Below are 17,077 nucleotides of genomic sequence, written 5' to 3'. Positions count from 1 at the left end.
GCAAAAGACAGAGAAGGGTTTTAAAGACCTAGATTTGGTGATGGAACAGAGTGTCAGCTGGAGTTAAGAGGCAAGAGGAAGAAAGCAGCCATATACCGGGCATCAGGAGACTTAGGTCCTATTTCTATTTGGCCTCATGTGCTTTTATGAACCCAACAAGTCCTTACATTTTATGCGAATCCATGCCGTTTTTCATGAAATGGAAACAGTGTGAGGTACCCTGCTTGTGTTTGGTTGGGGTAAGAACTAATGAGAAAAAGAATGATGTGACCATGGGTTAGAAACAACTCGCTGAGTCCAGCTCTCCATGAGAAACCAGGTTTTAGAATCAGGTGACTCAGCTTTCCAATCCATTAATTATGTTCTTCCAAGCCTGGAACACAATGGATTGCAGCAGATGGTCATATAAAATATGTATAGAATAGGGTACAGAACACTGTTAACATTTAAAACTGTTTTTACTAATGGGAACCAAACCAGTTTCAAATGCTAACCAATTCAAACATCCGAAGCTCCGAATTTATAGAACAAACAAATTTAAAACTTTGGCCTTCAATCCCATTTGACTGTAACACAGATAGATATTAATTCAGGCTCTACTTCTGGCACATAGGTTTTACCCAAAGCCTCCAAGAATAGTATAGGGTGGGACTTTGGCATCATCTAATTTTATTCTATGCGGCTTCCTCCTCCTTATCGACTCCTGGCCCACCACTCCAAGGGCTGTCAACCTCCTTCCAGCCCCCCAGAGCCCATCCACAGCTGCATTCGTTTGCTAGGGCTACCCTAACAAAGTACTACAGACTGGATGGCTTAAACAGCAGAAATGTATTGCCTCACAGTTCTGGAGGCTAGAAGTCTAAGATGAAAGCGTCAGCAGGTTCGGTTTCTCCTGAGGCCTTTCTCCTTGGCTTGCAGATTGCTGCCTTCTCGCTAGGTCCTCACATGGCCTCCCTCTGAGCGAGTCATCCCTGATATCTCTGTGTGTCCAAATTCCCTCTTCTATGACACTAGTTGGATTGGATTAGGACCCACCCTAACAGCTTCATTTTAACTTAATTACCTCTTGAAAGGCCCTGTATCTGGCGTTAGGGCTTCAACATATGAACTTGGGTGGGGGACACAGCTAAGCCCATAAAATCAGCCCTCCACACAGTTCCTCTGCCAGCTGCCTTTCCCTTTCCACAGGAGGTCAGATCCTGGCTCTGGTAGAAACCTTTCTTCTTCCTTTGAGGGCCTCTCCCTCTAGTTGTACCCTCTCACTTTCTAACAGCCAGGGATGAAGAGGGGCTGGGGATTCATGGCTCAGCCAGTCATGGGTGTTCCATATCCCATCCAGTATCTGCTCCCAGGGGATGATTTGGCTTTCCCATACTCTTCCCATCGGGCATCGTTGGGCTCTACTTTTCCTAGCTTTCTGCTTTCAAGGTTGTGCTCTGCTCTCCTCCCTTGGAAGAAACCTTCGTTTGATATTCGTCTTCTGTCACTCCATTTCTCTTTGTCCCTTTCACTTCCAGCATTCTTGACCCATTAGTTGACTCTTGCCTGTTTCCTTAAGAATCTCCTCTGGAGTGACTTTTGACCCCATGGTCCCACTATACCGTATAGGCCCTCTCTAACAGCACCCGTCACTCAGTGCTAGTTATGCCTAAAGCCCACTTTCTGGTGCTCATTCTCTCCCACCCGTGGTCGCAGTGACAGTCCTCCTTCTGCCTCTCAGAGTCCTTCCGCAGCCCCTCTCCTTCCTCCCAGCTCCTCATTGTGGTCTCACCTGGGATCAGACCCTGGCCCCTTTTCCTCTTTCAAAAAGAAGCCTTTCCTGTGGATCACATGTCTTGACATTTAAGCCTTTGAGGACAAGCCCTGATTTCTCACATTTGTTTGGTTTTCTCCTCGGTACCCAGGCTAGTAGTATGTACTGATTGGCATTTGCCCAGCACATTATAGGCCCTCAGTAAATTTTTGAGAGTTGGACAAGTGGATCAATAATAGTGACGAGCCAGGGTGAAGTTGGTGGAAGCAGGCCTCACCCTGGGCTCAACCACGTAACTGGCAGTCATCAGCTCTCTGCTCTCAGAGTGCTTCCGTCAGAGATCGCCTCCTTACACAGCCCTCTTGGGGCACTCAGATGGGTAGCAGCACTCTTCTCATTTTACAGATGCACAACTGACAATCCACAAAGTTAGCTAACTTGCCTATGGTCACAGAGATGCTCCAAGTCCAAGCCACGACATAGCACTGCCTTTCTGTAATCTACTGCAGTGAAGTTTTATGAATGGATGATTAATTGTTAACATAACTCCACTCATTCATTCAATAAATAGTTATCGAGTGCCTACCATCTGTCAGGCACATAGGATACACATAACAAAAAAGTCCCTGCTTTTAAAAAGTTTATACTTTAGGGGGAGGCAAAGGGCAGACAGTAAGTAAATAGTTTGTTATATGGCAATAGGTGCCATGGAGGGGAAGATAATAAAGTGGTAAGCAGGGTAAGGAATGCTAGGGTGGAGGGTTGGTATTTCATATAGAGTAGTTAGGGAAGATCTTCTTGTTAAGTAACTTTTCTTCATTTTTTTTATTAAGGTATAATTTACATACAATAAAATTCGCTCATTCTAGTGCACAGTTCTATGAACCTTGACAAATACATATAGTCATGTAACCAGTGCCACAATCAAAATATGTTCCATCACTTCAGAACATGTCCCTGTGCCCCTCCTTCCCCGAACTCACCTCTGGCAAACACTAACCTATTCTCTGTCCCTATAGTTTTACCTTTTCCAAAATGTCATAGAGAATTATACAGCACGTAGCCTTTGAGTTTGGCTTCTCTTAGCAGAGAGATGAATCACTAATGGGATTCATTTGTGTTGTGGGTCTCAATAGTCTGTTCCTTTTACTGAATAGTATTTCATTGTATGAAGGTACCACAGTTCATCCATTCTCCAGTTGAGGATATCTGAATAACTTCTAGTTTTTGGCAGTTACAAATAAAGCCACTAGGAACATTAAGATTTTCATTTCACTTGGATAAGTAGGTTAGATGGCTTTTGAGCAAAGACCTGAAAGAAATATGAAAACAAGCTATAAAGATAGCTGAAGATATTTTTGCATATTCACCACGTTATTATTTCACCAAATGAATACGTTTGTGCTGCAGAACTGGTCTGTTTGGGTCATTTTTCTTTTCTGAGTTGTGTGGAGAAAGTGGGAATAGGAATGGAGGAAACCATTGGCTGGTTCGCTTCAATTCTTCATTCATTCAGTGATCCATTCAATAAATAGTAAACAAATGAAAGCCACCAGTCCACAGTCTGTGACCCAAAGGAAGCCTGAGACCCTTGGATCCACACCAAAGGCTAATTTTACTTGGTTTATCTGACTTAATTTCCTTTCTGAGTTTCCTGAAAGTTAGGGTGAGAGAATAGTTAGTGAATTTGGGCTTATCATTGAAATGGACAGTGTAGGCTTAGCACTTTTGAGAGTTTTTATCTCAATGGAGACTTCGGGAACCCCTCCAGAGGCTCTCCTGAGAACTGATATTCAGTCGATCGTGAGGTTGGCTGTGTGAGACTGCAAGATCTCCAGAAAGAGCTCTGTCTGGAGGAGGGGCCCGTGGGTAAGACTACATCCTCCTAGGATTCAGGAGCTTGATGGAAAAAAAACAGAACAGAAAATAACCTATGAACTTCTTTGTTTCAGGTGATGCAACTGTGAAAAAGAAACCTGCACCCAAGACACCTCCGAAGGCAGGTAATTGGTCACAGCAACATTTGGGGGCAAGGGAGTCATCTGCCATGACGGGTTTTTCCTTTGCTCTGCTAGGCTGACCACTGAGTATGTGGTCCCCTTCCTAATTCAAGCTCTGTATCTTTCGGGCTGAATTTTCCCTGAGAGTCTCTGTACAAGTTGGTCCCCCAGCCCCTTCCACTACTTGTCTTTTTTCCTACTTCGCCTGTATGGACAGCATCACACAGTACTAGCAAATCTCCCACCCCTTCTGTGACATTCTGTCTGACCCGCTGCCCTCCACTCAGCCACTTAAGGAGATGATTCACTTTGTGCTGTTTTAATGCTCCTGTATGTCCTTGTCATGTGGAACTTTGTCTGTTTTCCACTGAAAGACATTTGAGGACACGAACTGTATTGAGCCTGTCAGCCAGGGTCACCTCCAGGTTAGATAGCAAGGGACAGCAAGGTGCTGATTTATTAATAAAGGAGTTAGGATGTAGACTTGAAAAATTAGGGCAAGATGCAAATTTCAGAGAAGCCAACAAATGGAAAACTGTGCCATGTAAATGGCATGGGTCACTTCTGAGGAAATTAGAATAAAGAGATGAACAAACCTAGCAAGTCTATCAGCTCAGATGTTGTGAAGCAGTAATCAGTGCCCTCACTCTTACCCTGAAGGTTCCAGAAGGTGAGGCAGGAGCAAGAGACCAATGTGGACAGCAGCGTCAAATGACATCAGAATGTTTGAGGCTCCTTCCTCCTCACTTACTTTCTCACCTGTCCTCATCCAGCCATGCCCCCTCAGATCATCCAGTTTCCTGAGGACCAAAAGGTGCGCGCAGGAGAGTCTGTGGAGCTGTTCAGTAAAGTGGCAGGCACCCAGCCCATCACCTGCACCTGGATGAAGTTCCGAAAGCAGGTCAGTAACGGAGGGGAGTGGCCTGAGAACGACGCACACAGCCCCTGGGCCAAAGAATGAGAAATGCTGTAATGGAGACAGCATCGCTCTTTATTGCAGGAGCCTTAGAAATGGGAGAGACCTCACCCACTCGTCACCACCCCCCAGCCAATCCAAGTTCTTAATAACCTTTTCCTCTGAATCTGCTAATAATGCCTACTTTGTAGACAATTTGTATAATGGAAAAAATATGAAGGAAAAAAATAGAAACCACCCACGACGCCCACCAAATTTTGATATCTCAGTCTAGAACTCTACTCAGCGTCAGGAAAATAGAACCAGTAACCTAATTGACCTCTCAGAGTCTGAGTTTTCTGTGATTTTGTGCCTGCCCACTGAACCTGAACTTACTACATGCTGAGGGGATAAAAGTAGATCTGAGTATTTGGATCAATAAATCGTTTGTTAGGTAGAATTTTGGCTTACTGGTCCAGAAGTCAAGCTACCACTTATAATAATAGTCCTATGGGAGAGTGTTCAAATTTCTGAACAACCAGCTTTTAAAGAAACTTGGGGATCCCATATTGGCAGTGTGTACCCATGTGCATGAGCAGCAGAGGCCAAAGAACAGTGAGCTGGTGCTGGATCGGAAACTGTATAGAAGGTGTGATTTCTTCCAAACCCTCTGTTGCTCTGTTTCCAAACCATTCCAGTTGTCCTAAGGCCCAGAGGTGGGAGGCCAGTACCAGGAAGGAAAGGAGGGTTGGTCTCAAATGATGAAGAAGAGAAATTGGCCTTAATCATCCCAAAGCGTGTTTGCCCTGGGCTATGTTTAGGTCGGTGTTGTCTGCAATAAGGTGGAACCTCATCCCTTTTCAGGGACGTTTATGCCCCGTCTGTCCGACAGAACTTTCTCTAGTGATGGGAACATTCTCTATCTGTTACCCAATATGTAGCTTCTAGCCATATGTGGCTATTGAGCACTTAAAGTGTGACTAGTGTAACTGAGGAACTGAATTTTAAATTTTAAGCAATTAAAAATTGTTATAATAGCTTTGTTGATATAATTCACGCACAATAAAATTCACCCTTTTAAAGTGGTTTTTCGTATATTCACAAGGATGTGTGACCATAACAATGATCTAATTCCAGAACATTATCATCACCCCAAAAAGAAACCCCTGACCTGGCAACCAGTAACCTACTGTCTCTATGGATTCGCCTATTTCAGGCATTTCATACAAATGGAATCATATAATGTGTTTTCTTATGTGCTGGCTTATTTTACTTAGCATTATGCTTTCAGGGCTTATCTATGTTGTAGCATGAATTAGTACTTCATTCTTTCTTATGGCCAAATAATATTTCACTGTCTAGATATACCACATTTTATTTATCCATTCATTAGTTGATGGATGTTTGGGTTGTTTCCGCTTAATTTTAAATAGCCACAGGGACTAGTGGTTTCGATAGCACAGAGAGGTCAGAACCTGCCAGGGTGGGCTTTGTAAGTGACTTTGCTCAGATGTGTTCTCCCACCCCATCCCAGAGTGGTGGAGGGGGACTGGGATGCTCCTGAACTCCAGAGGAGCAGCGACTTCAGAGTTCATTCCCCAAACGCTGCTCAGCACCTTCCTGCTAGCCTCAGGTCTGGACCGCCAGGGAGGCTTGGCTCTGGATACAGGAGAGAGGGGCCTTGGGGGAAGCCCAGAGTCCACACAAAACCACACAGCTGGCACAGCTGCATCCCCCAGGGAATGGGGAGTGGGGTTCGGAGCTCCCTTCCTTTCCTGGCCCACATCTCCAGCACCTGCCCACTCTGCCGCAGATCCAGGAGAGCGAGCACATCAAGGTGGAGAACAGCGAGAGCGGCAGCAAGCTCACCATCCTGGCCGCACGCCAGGAGCACTGTGGCTGCTACACACTGCTGGTGGAGAACAAGCTGGGCAGCAGGCAGGCTCAGGTCAACCTCACTGTGGTCGGTGAGTCTGAGGGTGGGTGGCCTGGAAGTCAGGGATAGGAAGGTAGGCAGCCCCCAGACAGCGTGGTGGACCACAGGATCCCATCTCCTGGGGGACCTACTCCTTCAGCACCCATTGTCTCTGCCCACAGCCTCCAATTTTCCTATTTTATTTCTCTCTTCTTGCTCTTATGCTGTTACTGTGCTTCATGCTCCCTGAGAACTTCAGCCCCTACACACACACACACACACACACACACACACACAGCGTTTTCCTTTTCCTGGGAATCCCCTTGCGGCTTCTCTTTCTTTCTACCCTTTGGAGACCCTGAGCTCCACGATGCCAGGCCCTCTCTTGCTAGCACCTGTAACCCCGCTCCTCCTCTGGTCCACCACCTAACCCCATCTGAGTCGCCTTGCAAATCTTCACCTTAAATCAATGCTTCTTTCCGAATTCGCTGCTCCTACCCCTGATTTGGGGGTGCATTTCAGGAAGATCACATCAACCCTCAGACTTAATCTGGACTCTGCCAAAGTCAAGACTTGGCCAGGGTATCAGTGCTGGTCATTGCCCTCTCCCCCTCTCTGTGATAGCATATGACCCTGCAGACTTTGGCCTCTAGCTATTCTCTGAGAATTAGGAGGCATCAGGCATGACCTTGCTCAATGTCATGGCCTCACACCTACAGGCATCTCTAGGTCTGTTCTCAGGATGACTCCAGGCTCTGGGTATAGCCCACCTTTCTCTCCCTGAGGCTACTTCTTTCTCCTGCACTCCGGATCCAAGGCTCTTGGGGGCTCCACCACTCTCCTTCTCTCTTTTCTCCAGCTCCTCTGCTTCTCCCATAAATACTGCCAGAGCTCTCCCATCTTAGCCAAACATACCGGCGTGCATAACTCCTGCAACATCTTGTCTTCCTCTAGCCATCCTACCATCTTTCTCCTGTTCTCTCTCCACAGCCAAACCCTCTGAAGGGGGATGCTCTCTGCTCTGATTTTGCTTTCTCGCTTTCTCTTCAGCTCCCTGCAGCCTCCCCTCCACACCCCAGTAGCCTTCTGGGACTACCTTTCTGAGGTCACCATGACCTCCTAATCCTCAACCCACTCCTTTGTCCTTATCTCCTACATCCCAGCATTGAGTTGAGTCTGTCTCCAGGCTAATTCTCAAGTTCACTTTTTCTTCTCCATCCCAGTCACTGTGTTGTTTATGCCATTGTCAACTCTTTCCTAAAATATCCAGCTTTCTCACTGGTCTCCCACTGTCAGTCATGCTCAGCTCTTTGCCTACCACCCCACCACCCCACCACCACCACCACCCATGTGGCAGGTGCTCAGGACAGAAAAGGAACAGCAGATGACAGAGAAGACTGATGAATAATAGGCCACATCCTTGTGCATTTGTGGGCCTTCAACCATTGTACATGCGAAAGCCTTTGGTGGTTATTGATCTGATCTTTGTTTTGTTTCCTTAGGTCATGCATTTTAAGTCTGGGAAGTCAATGTATCAAAGCATCAGGGAATAGATTTCTCATCTATAAAAGACAGAAGGGACCCCTTTATCACTCTTTCTCTCCTTAGTGACTCTGGTTGCTTATTTTAATAGTTTCCCCCGTGGAGTCAGGAACATTTGGGGGGTTGAAGGATTAGTACTAGTGATCTCGTCTGCTTTTACATTTAGACCTGGCCCCCACCCTCACCCATCAGCAAAGATTGGTTTCCAATTTTCCTTGGTGTTCTCTCTCATCTGCCCCTGCCTGGGGAACTTTGAGGTCAGTTCCTTCGAACTGCTTTTCCGTGACCAGTGCCCCCTGCCCCCACTCGGGCTGGCTCCACTTGGTGCCACACACTCCCCTCCCCCATCACAACGGCACAAGCTGCAGTTCTGGCCTTTTATGGTGTAGTTTCTTATTCTCTTTGGCCAGTACTGACAGGGCCATTGGCGTGGCTGCCTGCCAGCTGGCAGGAGCAGCATGTTAAATGCCGTCCTGGGAGGGGAATGGAATGGAGGGGAACGGGCTTTCTGTCTGCCTCCCCCTCATTGAGCTAAGAATAGAATTGCTCAATAAAATGAGGACTTGCATTGATGGAAACAGCAAAGCCACATTCATTCAGAGCCCGTGGATTTAGAATCAGTCCGAAGTAAACCTGGATTAAGCCCAGATTTACCTGTGCGTGTCTCTAAGGACATCTGTATGTTATCTGATCAGGGTTGATTAACTAGATGTAAAATGCAAATGAGATTAAACAGGAATTGTTTGACCTGGATGGTTTTCAAGCACTTTGGAAGCATCCATTTACTGGCCAGCTAAATAAGGCCGATTTAACACTACTTATTAGCAGTAAACTTTTCTTATGTGTTCTTTAAAGTACCACTTTCTCTTCAGATAGTCTGACTCCTATTTTTAAGTGATAATAAAAACCTGCCATTCCCTCAATTAATTTAAATAAGTGGTGTTTCACCGTTTTAAATGCTTATGATTATTATATGTTAAGGCAGTGCAGGAATTTGTGATGCTCAGGCGGCCTCTGCCTGCACCTCTGTCCACGGCCTCAGAGGGGTGTGGTGGCTGCTCAGGCAGGAGAGAGCGGTCAAGTACCAGATAAAGTCCTTCCTATAACCTGTCCAGCATGAGAAAAACAGGTCACTGCCTATCTTTAAAGGAGAAAAACAAATTAGAAAGGACCCAAAATACTCAAATACTATTTGAGCCTGGGACTCGCAAGATATTTAAGGGCAGAAGATTTCCCTTCATAATGCTTGGCTCGGGTTTAAGCAAGATGCGTTCTTGATCTTATTCCACCTGATAGCCTGGAAAATAACAGGCTCCTGGAACAAGAATCTGAAGGTTGTTTGGAGTCTCCTTTTGGCTCTGTCACTGGCTAGCTCAGTGTTCTTTGTAAGCAAAGTACCTTACTTAGCCTCTGAGGGCCTGGATTATCCAGCAAGACAACCCTAGGAGCCCTTGTAGTCCCCTGCCATTCTATAAAAGATGCAGGTGGCTGCTTAGGTGCCAGTGAAGAGAGGTCTGTGCAGGGTTAGGCACAGCCACAGATCAACTTCAAACACACAGGCATGCTGAGACTGCCAGGGAGGTTACTCTGACAATCATTAGCCATGAGGGTCTCCATTTTCTCAGGAGTATGAACAATCGCTGAACAGAAAATCCTGGAGCTGGTGCCATTGGACACCCTTGTCTTGGACTCAGCACTTCCCATTCCATTAGTCAGGTCTCCCGGGAGCCATGGGAGAATTCTCAGGAAGCGTGGAGCTCGGGGCCCTAGACACTGAGCCCACTTCCCTTTTACCAGGCCATGCCCCAGGTCTCCCTCCCAGATCGAGTTCAGCTGTGTCTTCAGCATGAGTGGCAGGCTCACAGGCACTCTGTTCTGAGCATTTTCATCCCTGGCTAGTTCCACCTCTGTATGGGGCTCTGCAGGTTGGAAAGAACACAAAGCATCAGACACAGCCCATGGTCCTGAGGACAGGTGTAAGTGGAGGTACTTACCAGTCTCTTACCAGTTCAGACTTGCGTCTTTTCTGAACTCCTTAATTCAAATTCATTGAAAGCATTGAAATTTCACTTGTAATTAAAGCCCCGCTCTCCAAATTTTGCATCTTCTCTTGTACCGCAGTGGGTAACGTGTCATATGTCAGTTCTCCCTCTTTCAGCCAAGAGACATCTGGAACAGGGTAGGGTACAAATAGTAACTCTTCTGCAATACCCATTTCTCAAAGTTTTATTTTCTTGAGCAAAGCAGAAGTGGAGTGTACTGCATTAATTATGTAAATCCACATAACTCTAAATGCGTCCAGTCAGATGTTTTCCAGGCATTTTTCTGCAGGGGAAGTAATGAGTCTGTCTTTCATACCTCTTTAGGCTTTTTTACTTCCTGAGCTGGGTCTTTAGAGGAGTTGTACCACTTGCCTCTAAGAGAGTTTAGAGTAATAAACATCTTAGCCAATGCCAGAAATATTTCTCAAAAGACCAATGTATCTTTCAGAACAAACAGTTTTCCTAAGAGAACATATTAAACAATCAGTGAAAGTGGTTCCATCACAGGAGGCCTCCAGAGTGACTGTAGAAAGTGGCTCTGTCACAACCCCAGAATCACTCTGGGTGAGGTCCAGGCTTGGGGTGCAGGAGAAGGGTGGTTTCTGGGCAGTGTGCTCTTGGTAGGAATGTAGAAGCAGCAGGGCTTGGAGGGAGAGAATGAATATGTATACATAATGTACGTATATGTTTATACACACACACACACACACACACACACAGAGGCAGAAAGTTTATTTCTTCCCCATATGCACAGGGTCATTTGCAGAAACTCGCTTTGGCCTTTCTGCCTTGCTGGAAGTCAAGTAGTTACCTGGGTTTGTTTTCTTGATGCTTTGCAAAACCCTTGAAAGGTAGATACATATTAGCACCATTTTTCCAAATGAAAAGGACAAACGAATTAGTCTTGGCAGTTAAGGCATTCACTAGAGTTCACATAGCTTATAAATTCACGCAACATAAAAGCATGGTTTTAATTGCTAGTTGAGGGAGCTCTGTACCTCAAACTGCCTTGGTGGGGGGTGGTGAAGGGTTAGCGAACATCGATATCTGTAACAAAACCAACCACCTGCAGAAACTAAATCTGAAAAATAGAACGAGCAACTATCAAAATCAGCGAAACTCAAGAACCTCATTAAAGTATTGGCTGCCGTGATTTGCTTTGAAGTTGGCAGCATTACAGATTCTTAGCATTACTGGTCTGCATAGGAAGGCAGCCAGCCAAAGGGGCCACCTCATGGGTCCTCAGCTCATTTCCCTGCCCTTAGTCAGGGGTAGTGTGATTTGCTACTGTGGTTCGCTTTGAAATTCTTTACCACATTTTATACCAGTCCTGTGAGGATAAAAGAGGTAAGGTAGGAGTAATTTTTTGTATATTTTAAAGTCAGGAATAAATTCCTGCAATAATAATGACAGTAATGGTATCAAGTCAGCCACTTTTCTAAAAACTTCTCATAACCACCTTGGGATCTAAGTGCTATTATTATCCTCATTTTATAAATGAGGAAACTGAGACACAGTAACAGATAGTAAATGGAGTCAGAGCCGTGTTCAAACCTGGATCTTTCTGACTTCAGAGCTCACTGTACTGTACTGCCTCTCGGGGGAGCAGGCGTTTCCCAAGTCCCAGAGAAAGTGGAGTCTGACCCCTAGTTACATGACAGGTCACTGGTGCAGGGGCTGAAGGACATACACACACACACAGAACTCTCTCTCAAAACACATTTCTGATGGGAAGCAGTCCACGCCTTCTGGGCAGCTTCCTAGATCTGTTTACTCTAAGAAATATGTTTATGACTTAGGCAAAGTACAGGAAATCATGACTTGCAGACTGGAAAACTAGCCAAAGAAAGAGTTTTCTCTGAGCAAATAGGCATTCGTGGGGCTTTCCGTATAGGTGGGTTTGTGCATACGTGTGTGACTGTAGAAGAGGGAACCAGAGCCGGGACCGGGGATGCCAGCTTGGGTTTTCTAGGCTTCACCCCAACAACAGAGCTAATTCAAAAACTTTCTTTCCCTGCAATTCTGAAGAGTTGAGTGATACTGTGCTTCTCTATCCCCAGACAAGCCAGACCCCCCAGCCGGCACGCCTTGTGCCTCTGATATCCGGAGCTCCTCACTCACCCTGTCCTGGTACGGCTCCTCGTATGATGGGGGCAGCGCCGTACAATCCTACAGCGTCGAGATCTGGGACTCAGTGGACAAGATGTGGAAGGAACTAGCCACATGCCGCAGCACCTCATTTAACGTCCAGGACCTGCTGCCTGACCGAGAGTATAAATTCCGTGTGTGTGCGATCAATGTGTACGGAACCAGTGAGCCGAGCCAGGAGTCTGAACTCACAGCGGTGGGAGAGAAACCTGAAGGTAAGCTGCCTTCGCTGCATCACTGGCTTGAAGTAAATGTGCATGACTTACCTTATGTAGGTAGAAACCCGTACTGAGAAGGGTACAGAGGAACTGGGATGTCATCGATGATGACTGGCAGCATCTTTTGGAATCTTGATTTCCCAGGTAGTGGTGTTGATCCATACTTTAAAAGTACATATGACCTTTCAAAAAACATTGAACCAATAATTTTGGTACACTGCCACCAGGGGGTGACAGTGTGCTAATCGGGAACAGAGCCCTGGCAGGAAGAAGCTCAGACCTAAAAGTTTCAATGTCCCTCCTCCGTCCTCCACCCTCCTCCCTCCTTCTCTTGCACTCAAATGTGAGCGTCTACTCAGTGTCAGGTTCTTGGAACACAAATACAGATGAGACAAGGAGCTTAAAATTTAAGGAGACAGCTGTATAGCTAGCTAGCTATAATGAGACAAGCTACATCCCATTCTAGCAGTATAAACAATCTGCAAAGGAGACACAGCAGGAAGCCTGAGTCATTTTGCCATAGAGGTTGAGGAAGGCTGCCTAGAGGAGGTGACACTTACCCTGAGTCTTGGGAAATGAATGGGCTTCCATGAGGCAGGGAAGATGAGGAGAGGCATTCCTCACAGAGGAAACAGCGTGAGCAAAGGTACAGAGTGATGGAAATGCATGGCTTTTTGAGAAGCTTGTGTGTGGCCAGGGCAGATGCTGTGTGAGACAGAACAGGAGGAAGCAACGCTGAAAGGGCAGTTTAGGTAAAATTGTGAAGTTCATCAAAGATCTTCAGGCAGGGGGTTGATGTGATTAGATCTTTTTTTTTTTAATGCAACCTAATATTTATTTGAAGTGCCATACAGACTCTAGCCATAGACAGACCCACGTGTTCCTAAGACTTAAGACTTTTGAAATATCACCTTTTTTTGGATTAGATGTTTTTTAAAATTATTCTTATGTAAGTTTCAGGTGTACAGCATTATAATTCAACATCTGTATGTGCTACAAAATGATCACGACCACAAGTCTAGTTTTTTAGAAAGTGAATTAGAGGAAGAGTAGAACTTTGCTCCCCTAAGTATGGTCTGGATCAGAAGTCTTGGGATCCTGGGAGTTAGAAACACAGACTCTCAGCCCCCGCCCCAAATGCCCCTACTCCCTTCTGAACCTTCATTTTAACATCATCCACCCCACCTCTCCCTACGCCCACCCCACACAGATTTGTATGTGTATGAAAGTTCGAGGAGCCCTAGAGTGGAGGAGGGGAATGAGGTTGGAGTCAGTGAGACACCAGCCTCTGCAATATAGTCCAGGAGAGGGACGGTAAGTAAGGGCATAAACTAAAGCCTCAAGAGGTATCTGCTGCCCTTTGACACTCCCCTTTGAAATGAGCAGAGTAGGGAGCAGGAACGTTAGAGTGGGGGTACCAGGAGAGGAAACCAAGGTCCAGTCTGCTTGTTTTTAGCAGATTACTTTCAAGAAGAAGACTTCCCACCTGTTGGAAAAGTGACAGGAAAAGAGAACATGTTGCAGTCAGGTGTTCATTAGCTGGAATAGAAAGCTTCCAGGTCCTTTATGGTGTAAACCAGGAAGCTGTAGAGTCTGATGGACCCCATGCAGAGGACGGAGGCCACTGGAGCCGTAAGGTGTGGCTCCCAGGAGGCCAAAGTTCCAAGCAGGTGTCCTCTCCCTTCTTTCCTGTGACCTGTAGGTTCCAAGCAGGTGTCCTCTCCCTTCTTTCCTGTGACCAGCTGAACCCCCTCTGTGGTCCCCAAACTGCTCCTGGAACCCCTCCTAGCTGGGAGCAGACAAAAGGAAATATTGAGGAGGGGTCCAGGCCATCCAGGGCTTCCAGGCTGGAAGCTGCCCCCAACCCAGGGATTATCCCAGGAAGAAGAGGGGGAGAGGCAGAACAGTTGGCCAACTTTAGGCCTGAGAGTCAGAAGATGGAGGGGCAGTGAAAGGGTGGGGGTAGGGGTTGAAGGTTCCAAGCGAATCCTTCTGTGGACTGCCCAGATGCTTTTTGGTTATAACTTGGGCAGGTCATCTCTCTCTGCCTGGAAAGGGAAACGGCTCTCAAAGGAGTGAGGTGTGCATGTGCACGTGTGTGCACGTGTAGGGCTGGGATGGCCTAAGTGGTTATGACAGGTCATTCCTGTGGAGCCCAGTGGGATAGAGTGGTCATCAAAGAGGCAGTGCCAGTGAACCTCCACTGAAGCCCAGCTACTGTTAACTGTCACCTTCCCCGCTGCCACCACTGCCCCTCCTGCCTCTTTCTGCTTTTGCGACATTAGTGTTGTTTAATCCTGACCTCTCACCCCTGTTGGCACCTTTTGCCAGAGCTACCCCTCTGACTAGGACCCCTAACTCAGCAGTTCCCTTCCCTGTCTTCCCCAAACTGAGTAAACAGAGCCCCTGCCTCAACACAAGTGCCCTCTCTCATCCCAGGCAGGTCTGGATCACTGCTCCTGCCCTACTCAGCCCTAACTCTTAAACCCACTCTGCCCTTGCTCCTGATCCTAATTTGTTCTAGTGTGTAATAGTTGTTAATGAACAGCTGTGATAAAGGCTTCTTGCAGAGTTGGAACTTCCTTGCAACCCAAGGGCAGTTAGAGCAGAGCCCAAAAGGCCAAAGGGCGGGAGATGAGCCGCTCACCCTGCCCTAGGCTACAGCTGAGCAGGCCCGCAGAGGCCCTCTCTGGTGCTGGATGCCCTCTAGTGCCCGATGGGGATAAAACAGCCTTCGGCCTCAAAGTGACAGCTCTTTGTCCCAGGCTGACTAGAAAGGTATGCAGTGTGAGGGTCTTGAAAGCTCAGTCCAGGGCAATGAGACTCATCTTTCTGCATAAATATCTCAGAACCATCGTCCAAATAGTTCTTCCACTTAACTCTTGGATCTCATAGCTCTTTCTGAATAGAAGATTTTTTTTTTAATGTTTTGTTGAAGTCCCTCCTACTGCAATTTAGCTCCTTCCTCAGTGGAGAGATGGAAACACAGCGATTACCTCTCTCATTACTACAGCCCTTTACGCTCGAAGAGCTTGGCTAATTGAACTGTGGTCTTTCCCCAACTCTTCCTTTGCTCCTCCCCAAATAGAATGGAGGCAGGACGAGAAGAAAAAGAAGAAAGGGAACCGTCTCAGCCTGGAGCCTTGGCCTGAGCTTCACACAGACGAAAGGTTCCAGTGTACCAGTGAGCCAGAAAGAGGGGTGTGAATTCCCTGAGAATGATCTAGGTCCCCACGATCAGAGTATCAAGAAAGCATTCTGTGTCTTGATTGCCAAGGAGAGAGGCAGGAGGTGAGGGGCAGGTGCGGTGTTTGCGATGAGGGCAAGAAGGTTAGCTCTTTGGTTTCTAAGCGGTGAGTGAGGGAGAGGCCAGTTCTACAACTTCTGCTCTCTTCAGGGCGAACTGGGGAATGCCCCCTGGTGGCAGGTCACCCTCATGGCTCACAGCGCTGCCGCTACTCCACTAAGAAAGTACAGGTAGTTTCTCGTGAAGATGCCAGGCCAAAAAAGCCTGCCTTCTCTTTCTCGTCCTGCTGCTCATCCCACACCAGCAATCTGGCACAGGAACAAGAAGACAAGGGATGCCTCAGCAGGTCAAACACCTGTCTCAGATAGGGGCACCACAGGTCAGGAGCCTCCCTAACAATAAAATCTTATTATTATTATTATTGTTATTTTGTGTCTAAGGCCTAGTTCAGTGAGTGCCATTCACCAGTGCTAAATTAATGATTGATGAATTAATTTGAATCTCTTGCTTCCTTTAAAGCCCAGTTTGAAATACCACTGTTGAACTAACATCTGTTGAACCTATTTATTGTTCTCATGATACCTCTTGAGATATGAGTTCCATATGCCTACAGCCTTCCTCCTACGTGAGGCAACACTAAATTGTTCTCTTAAGTTACAGTATTCATTAGCTGATAAAAGTCCGTAACCCTAATATCACCCTTGGCAATTGTGATTTTCTTTTTATCTTGTCTGCTTTAGACTTCTTTCCCAACCAGAGAGGCCTAGCCTTTTCTGATCATCCTCTCATGGCAGCTCTTCCTTTCAGTGGCCCTGCATTCACCTCCTCTAGCTCCATCTTGACTTTCTAAGTCAACAGCTAGAGTTCCAGGAGCAGATGGCCCCAAGCTCTACCACGAGCAGAGTGATACCACCTGTTTGTGGCCAGTGCACATTTACCCCATGACGGCATGCTGTTGGCTAGAGCAGTGGGTTGAGGAACTGGGCTCCCATGCTTGGCTTCTGACTAGATACATGAAGGGCTGAATGATTAAATTCTCCCTGAACACATGACTCCTCCATTCCTGCCTCTCAGGTACATTCTGGTCATCTATGGATTTGACAATGTCACTCTCAATTCCAGATAGGTGATTTAGAAGACTTGATCAGTTAGGCTCATGTCCCGGCAATATCTATGAAACCCCTCCACGAATCTGAGAGTCCTGTCTATCTGATCCTTTTTAATTTTTCCATAGCATTTTCCTTTCTGTGACAAAATATTCCTCCCACTCATGTTTAGTTTTCTAAACTAAGCATCAATGGCATTTTAAGAATTCTA

General features: G+C 46.5%; 1 protein-coding gene across 7 annotated transcripts in view; it reads left to right on the top strand.

The window, feature by feature from the left end:
• The window catches only part of MYLK (myosin light chain kinase), a 236,631-nt gene that overhangs the window by 188,524 nt on the left and 31,030 nt on the right, over positions 1 to 17,077 (top strand). For all 7 annotated transcript variants that reach the window (XM_025052116.1, XM_015595959.2, XM_025052108.1 and 4 more), the window contains 4 exons: positions 3,706 to 3,756; positions 4,527 to 4,654; positions 6,462 to 6,615; positions 12,208 to 12,510. In XM_025052116.1, the coding sequence (XP_024907884.1) occupies positions 3,706 to 3,756; positions 4,527 to 4,654; positions 6,462 to 6,615; positions 12,208 to 12,510 (636 nt within the window). The remainder of the gene's footprint in view (positions 1 to 3,705; positions 3,757 to 4,526; positions 4,655 to 6,461; positions 6,616 to 12,207; positions 12,511 to 17,077) is intronic.

The sequence above is a fragment of the Pteropus alecto genome, unplaced genomic scaffold (assembly GCF_000325575.1).
Source record: "Pteropus alecto unplaced genomic scaffold, ASM32557v1 scaffold251, whole genome shotgun sequence".
Classification (NCBI taxonomy): domain Eukaryota; kingdom Metazoa; phylum Chordata; class Mammalia; order Chiroptera; family Pteropodidae; genus Pteropus; species Pteropus alecto.
This window is presented reverse-complemented; position numbering and strand designations above follow the sequence as displayed.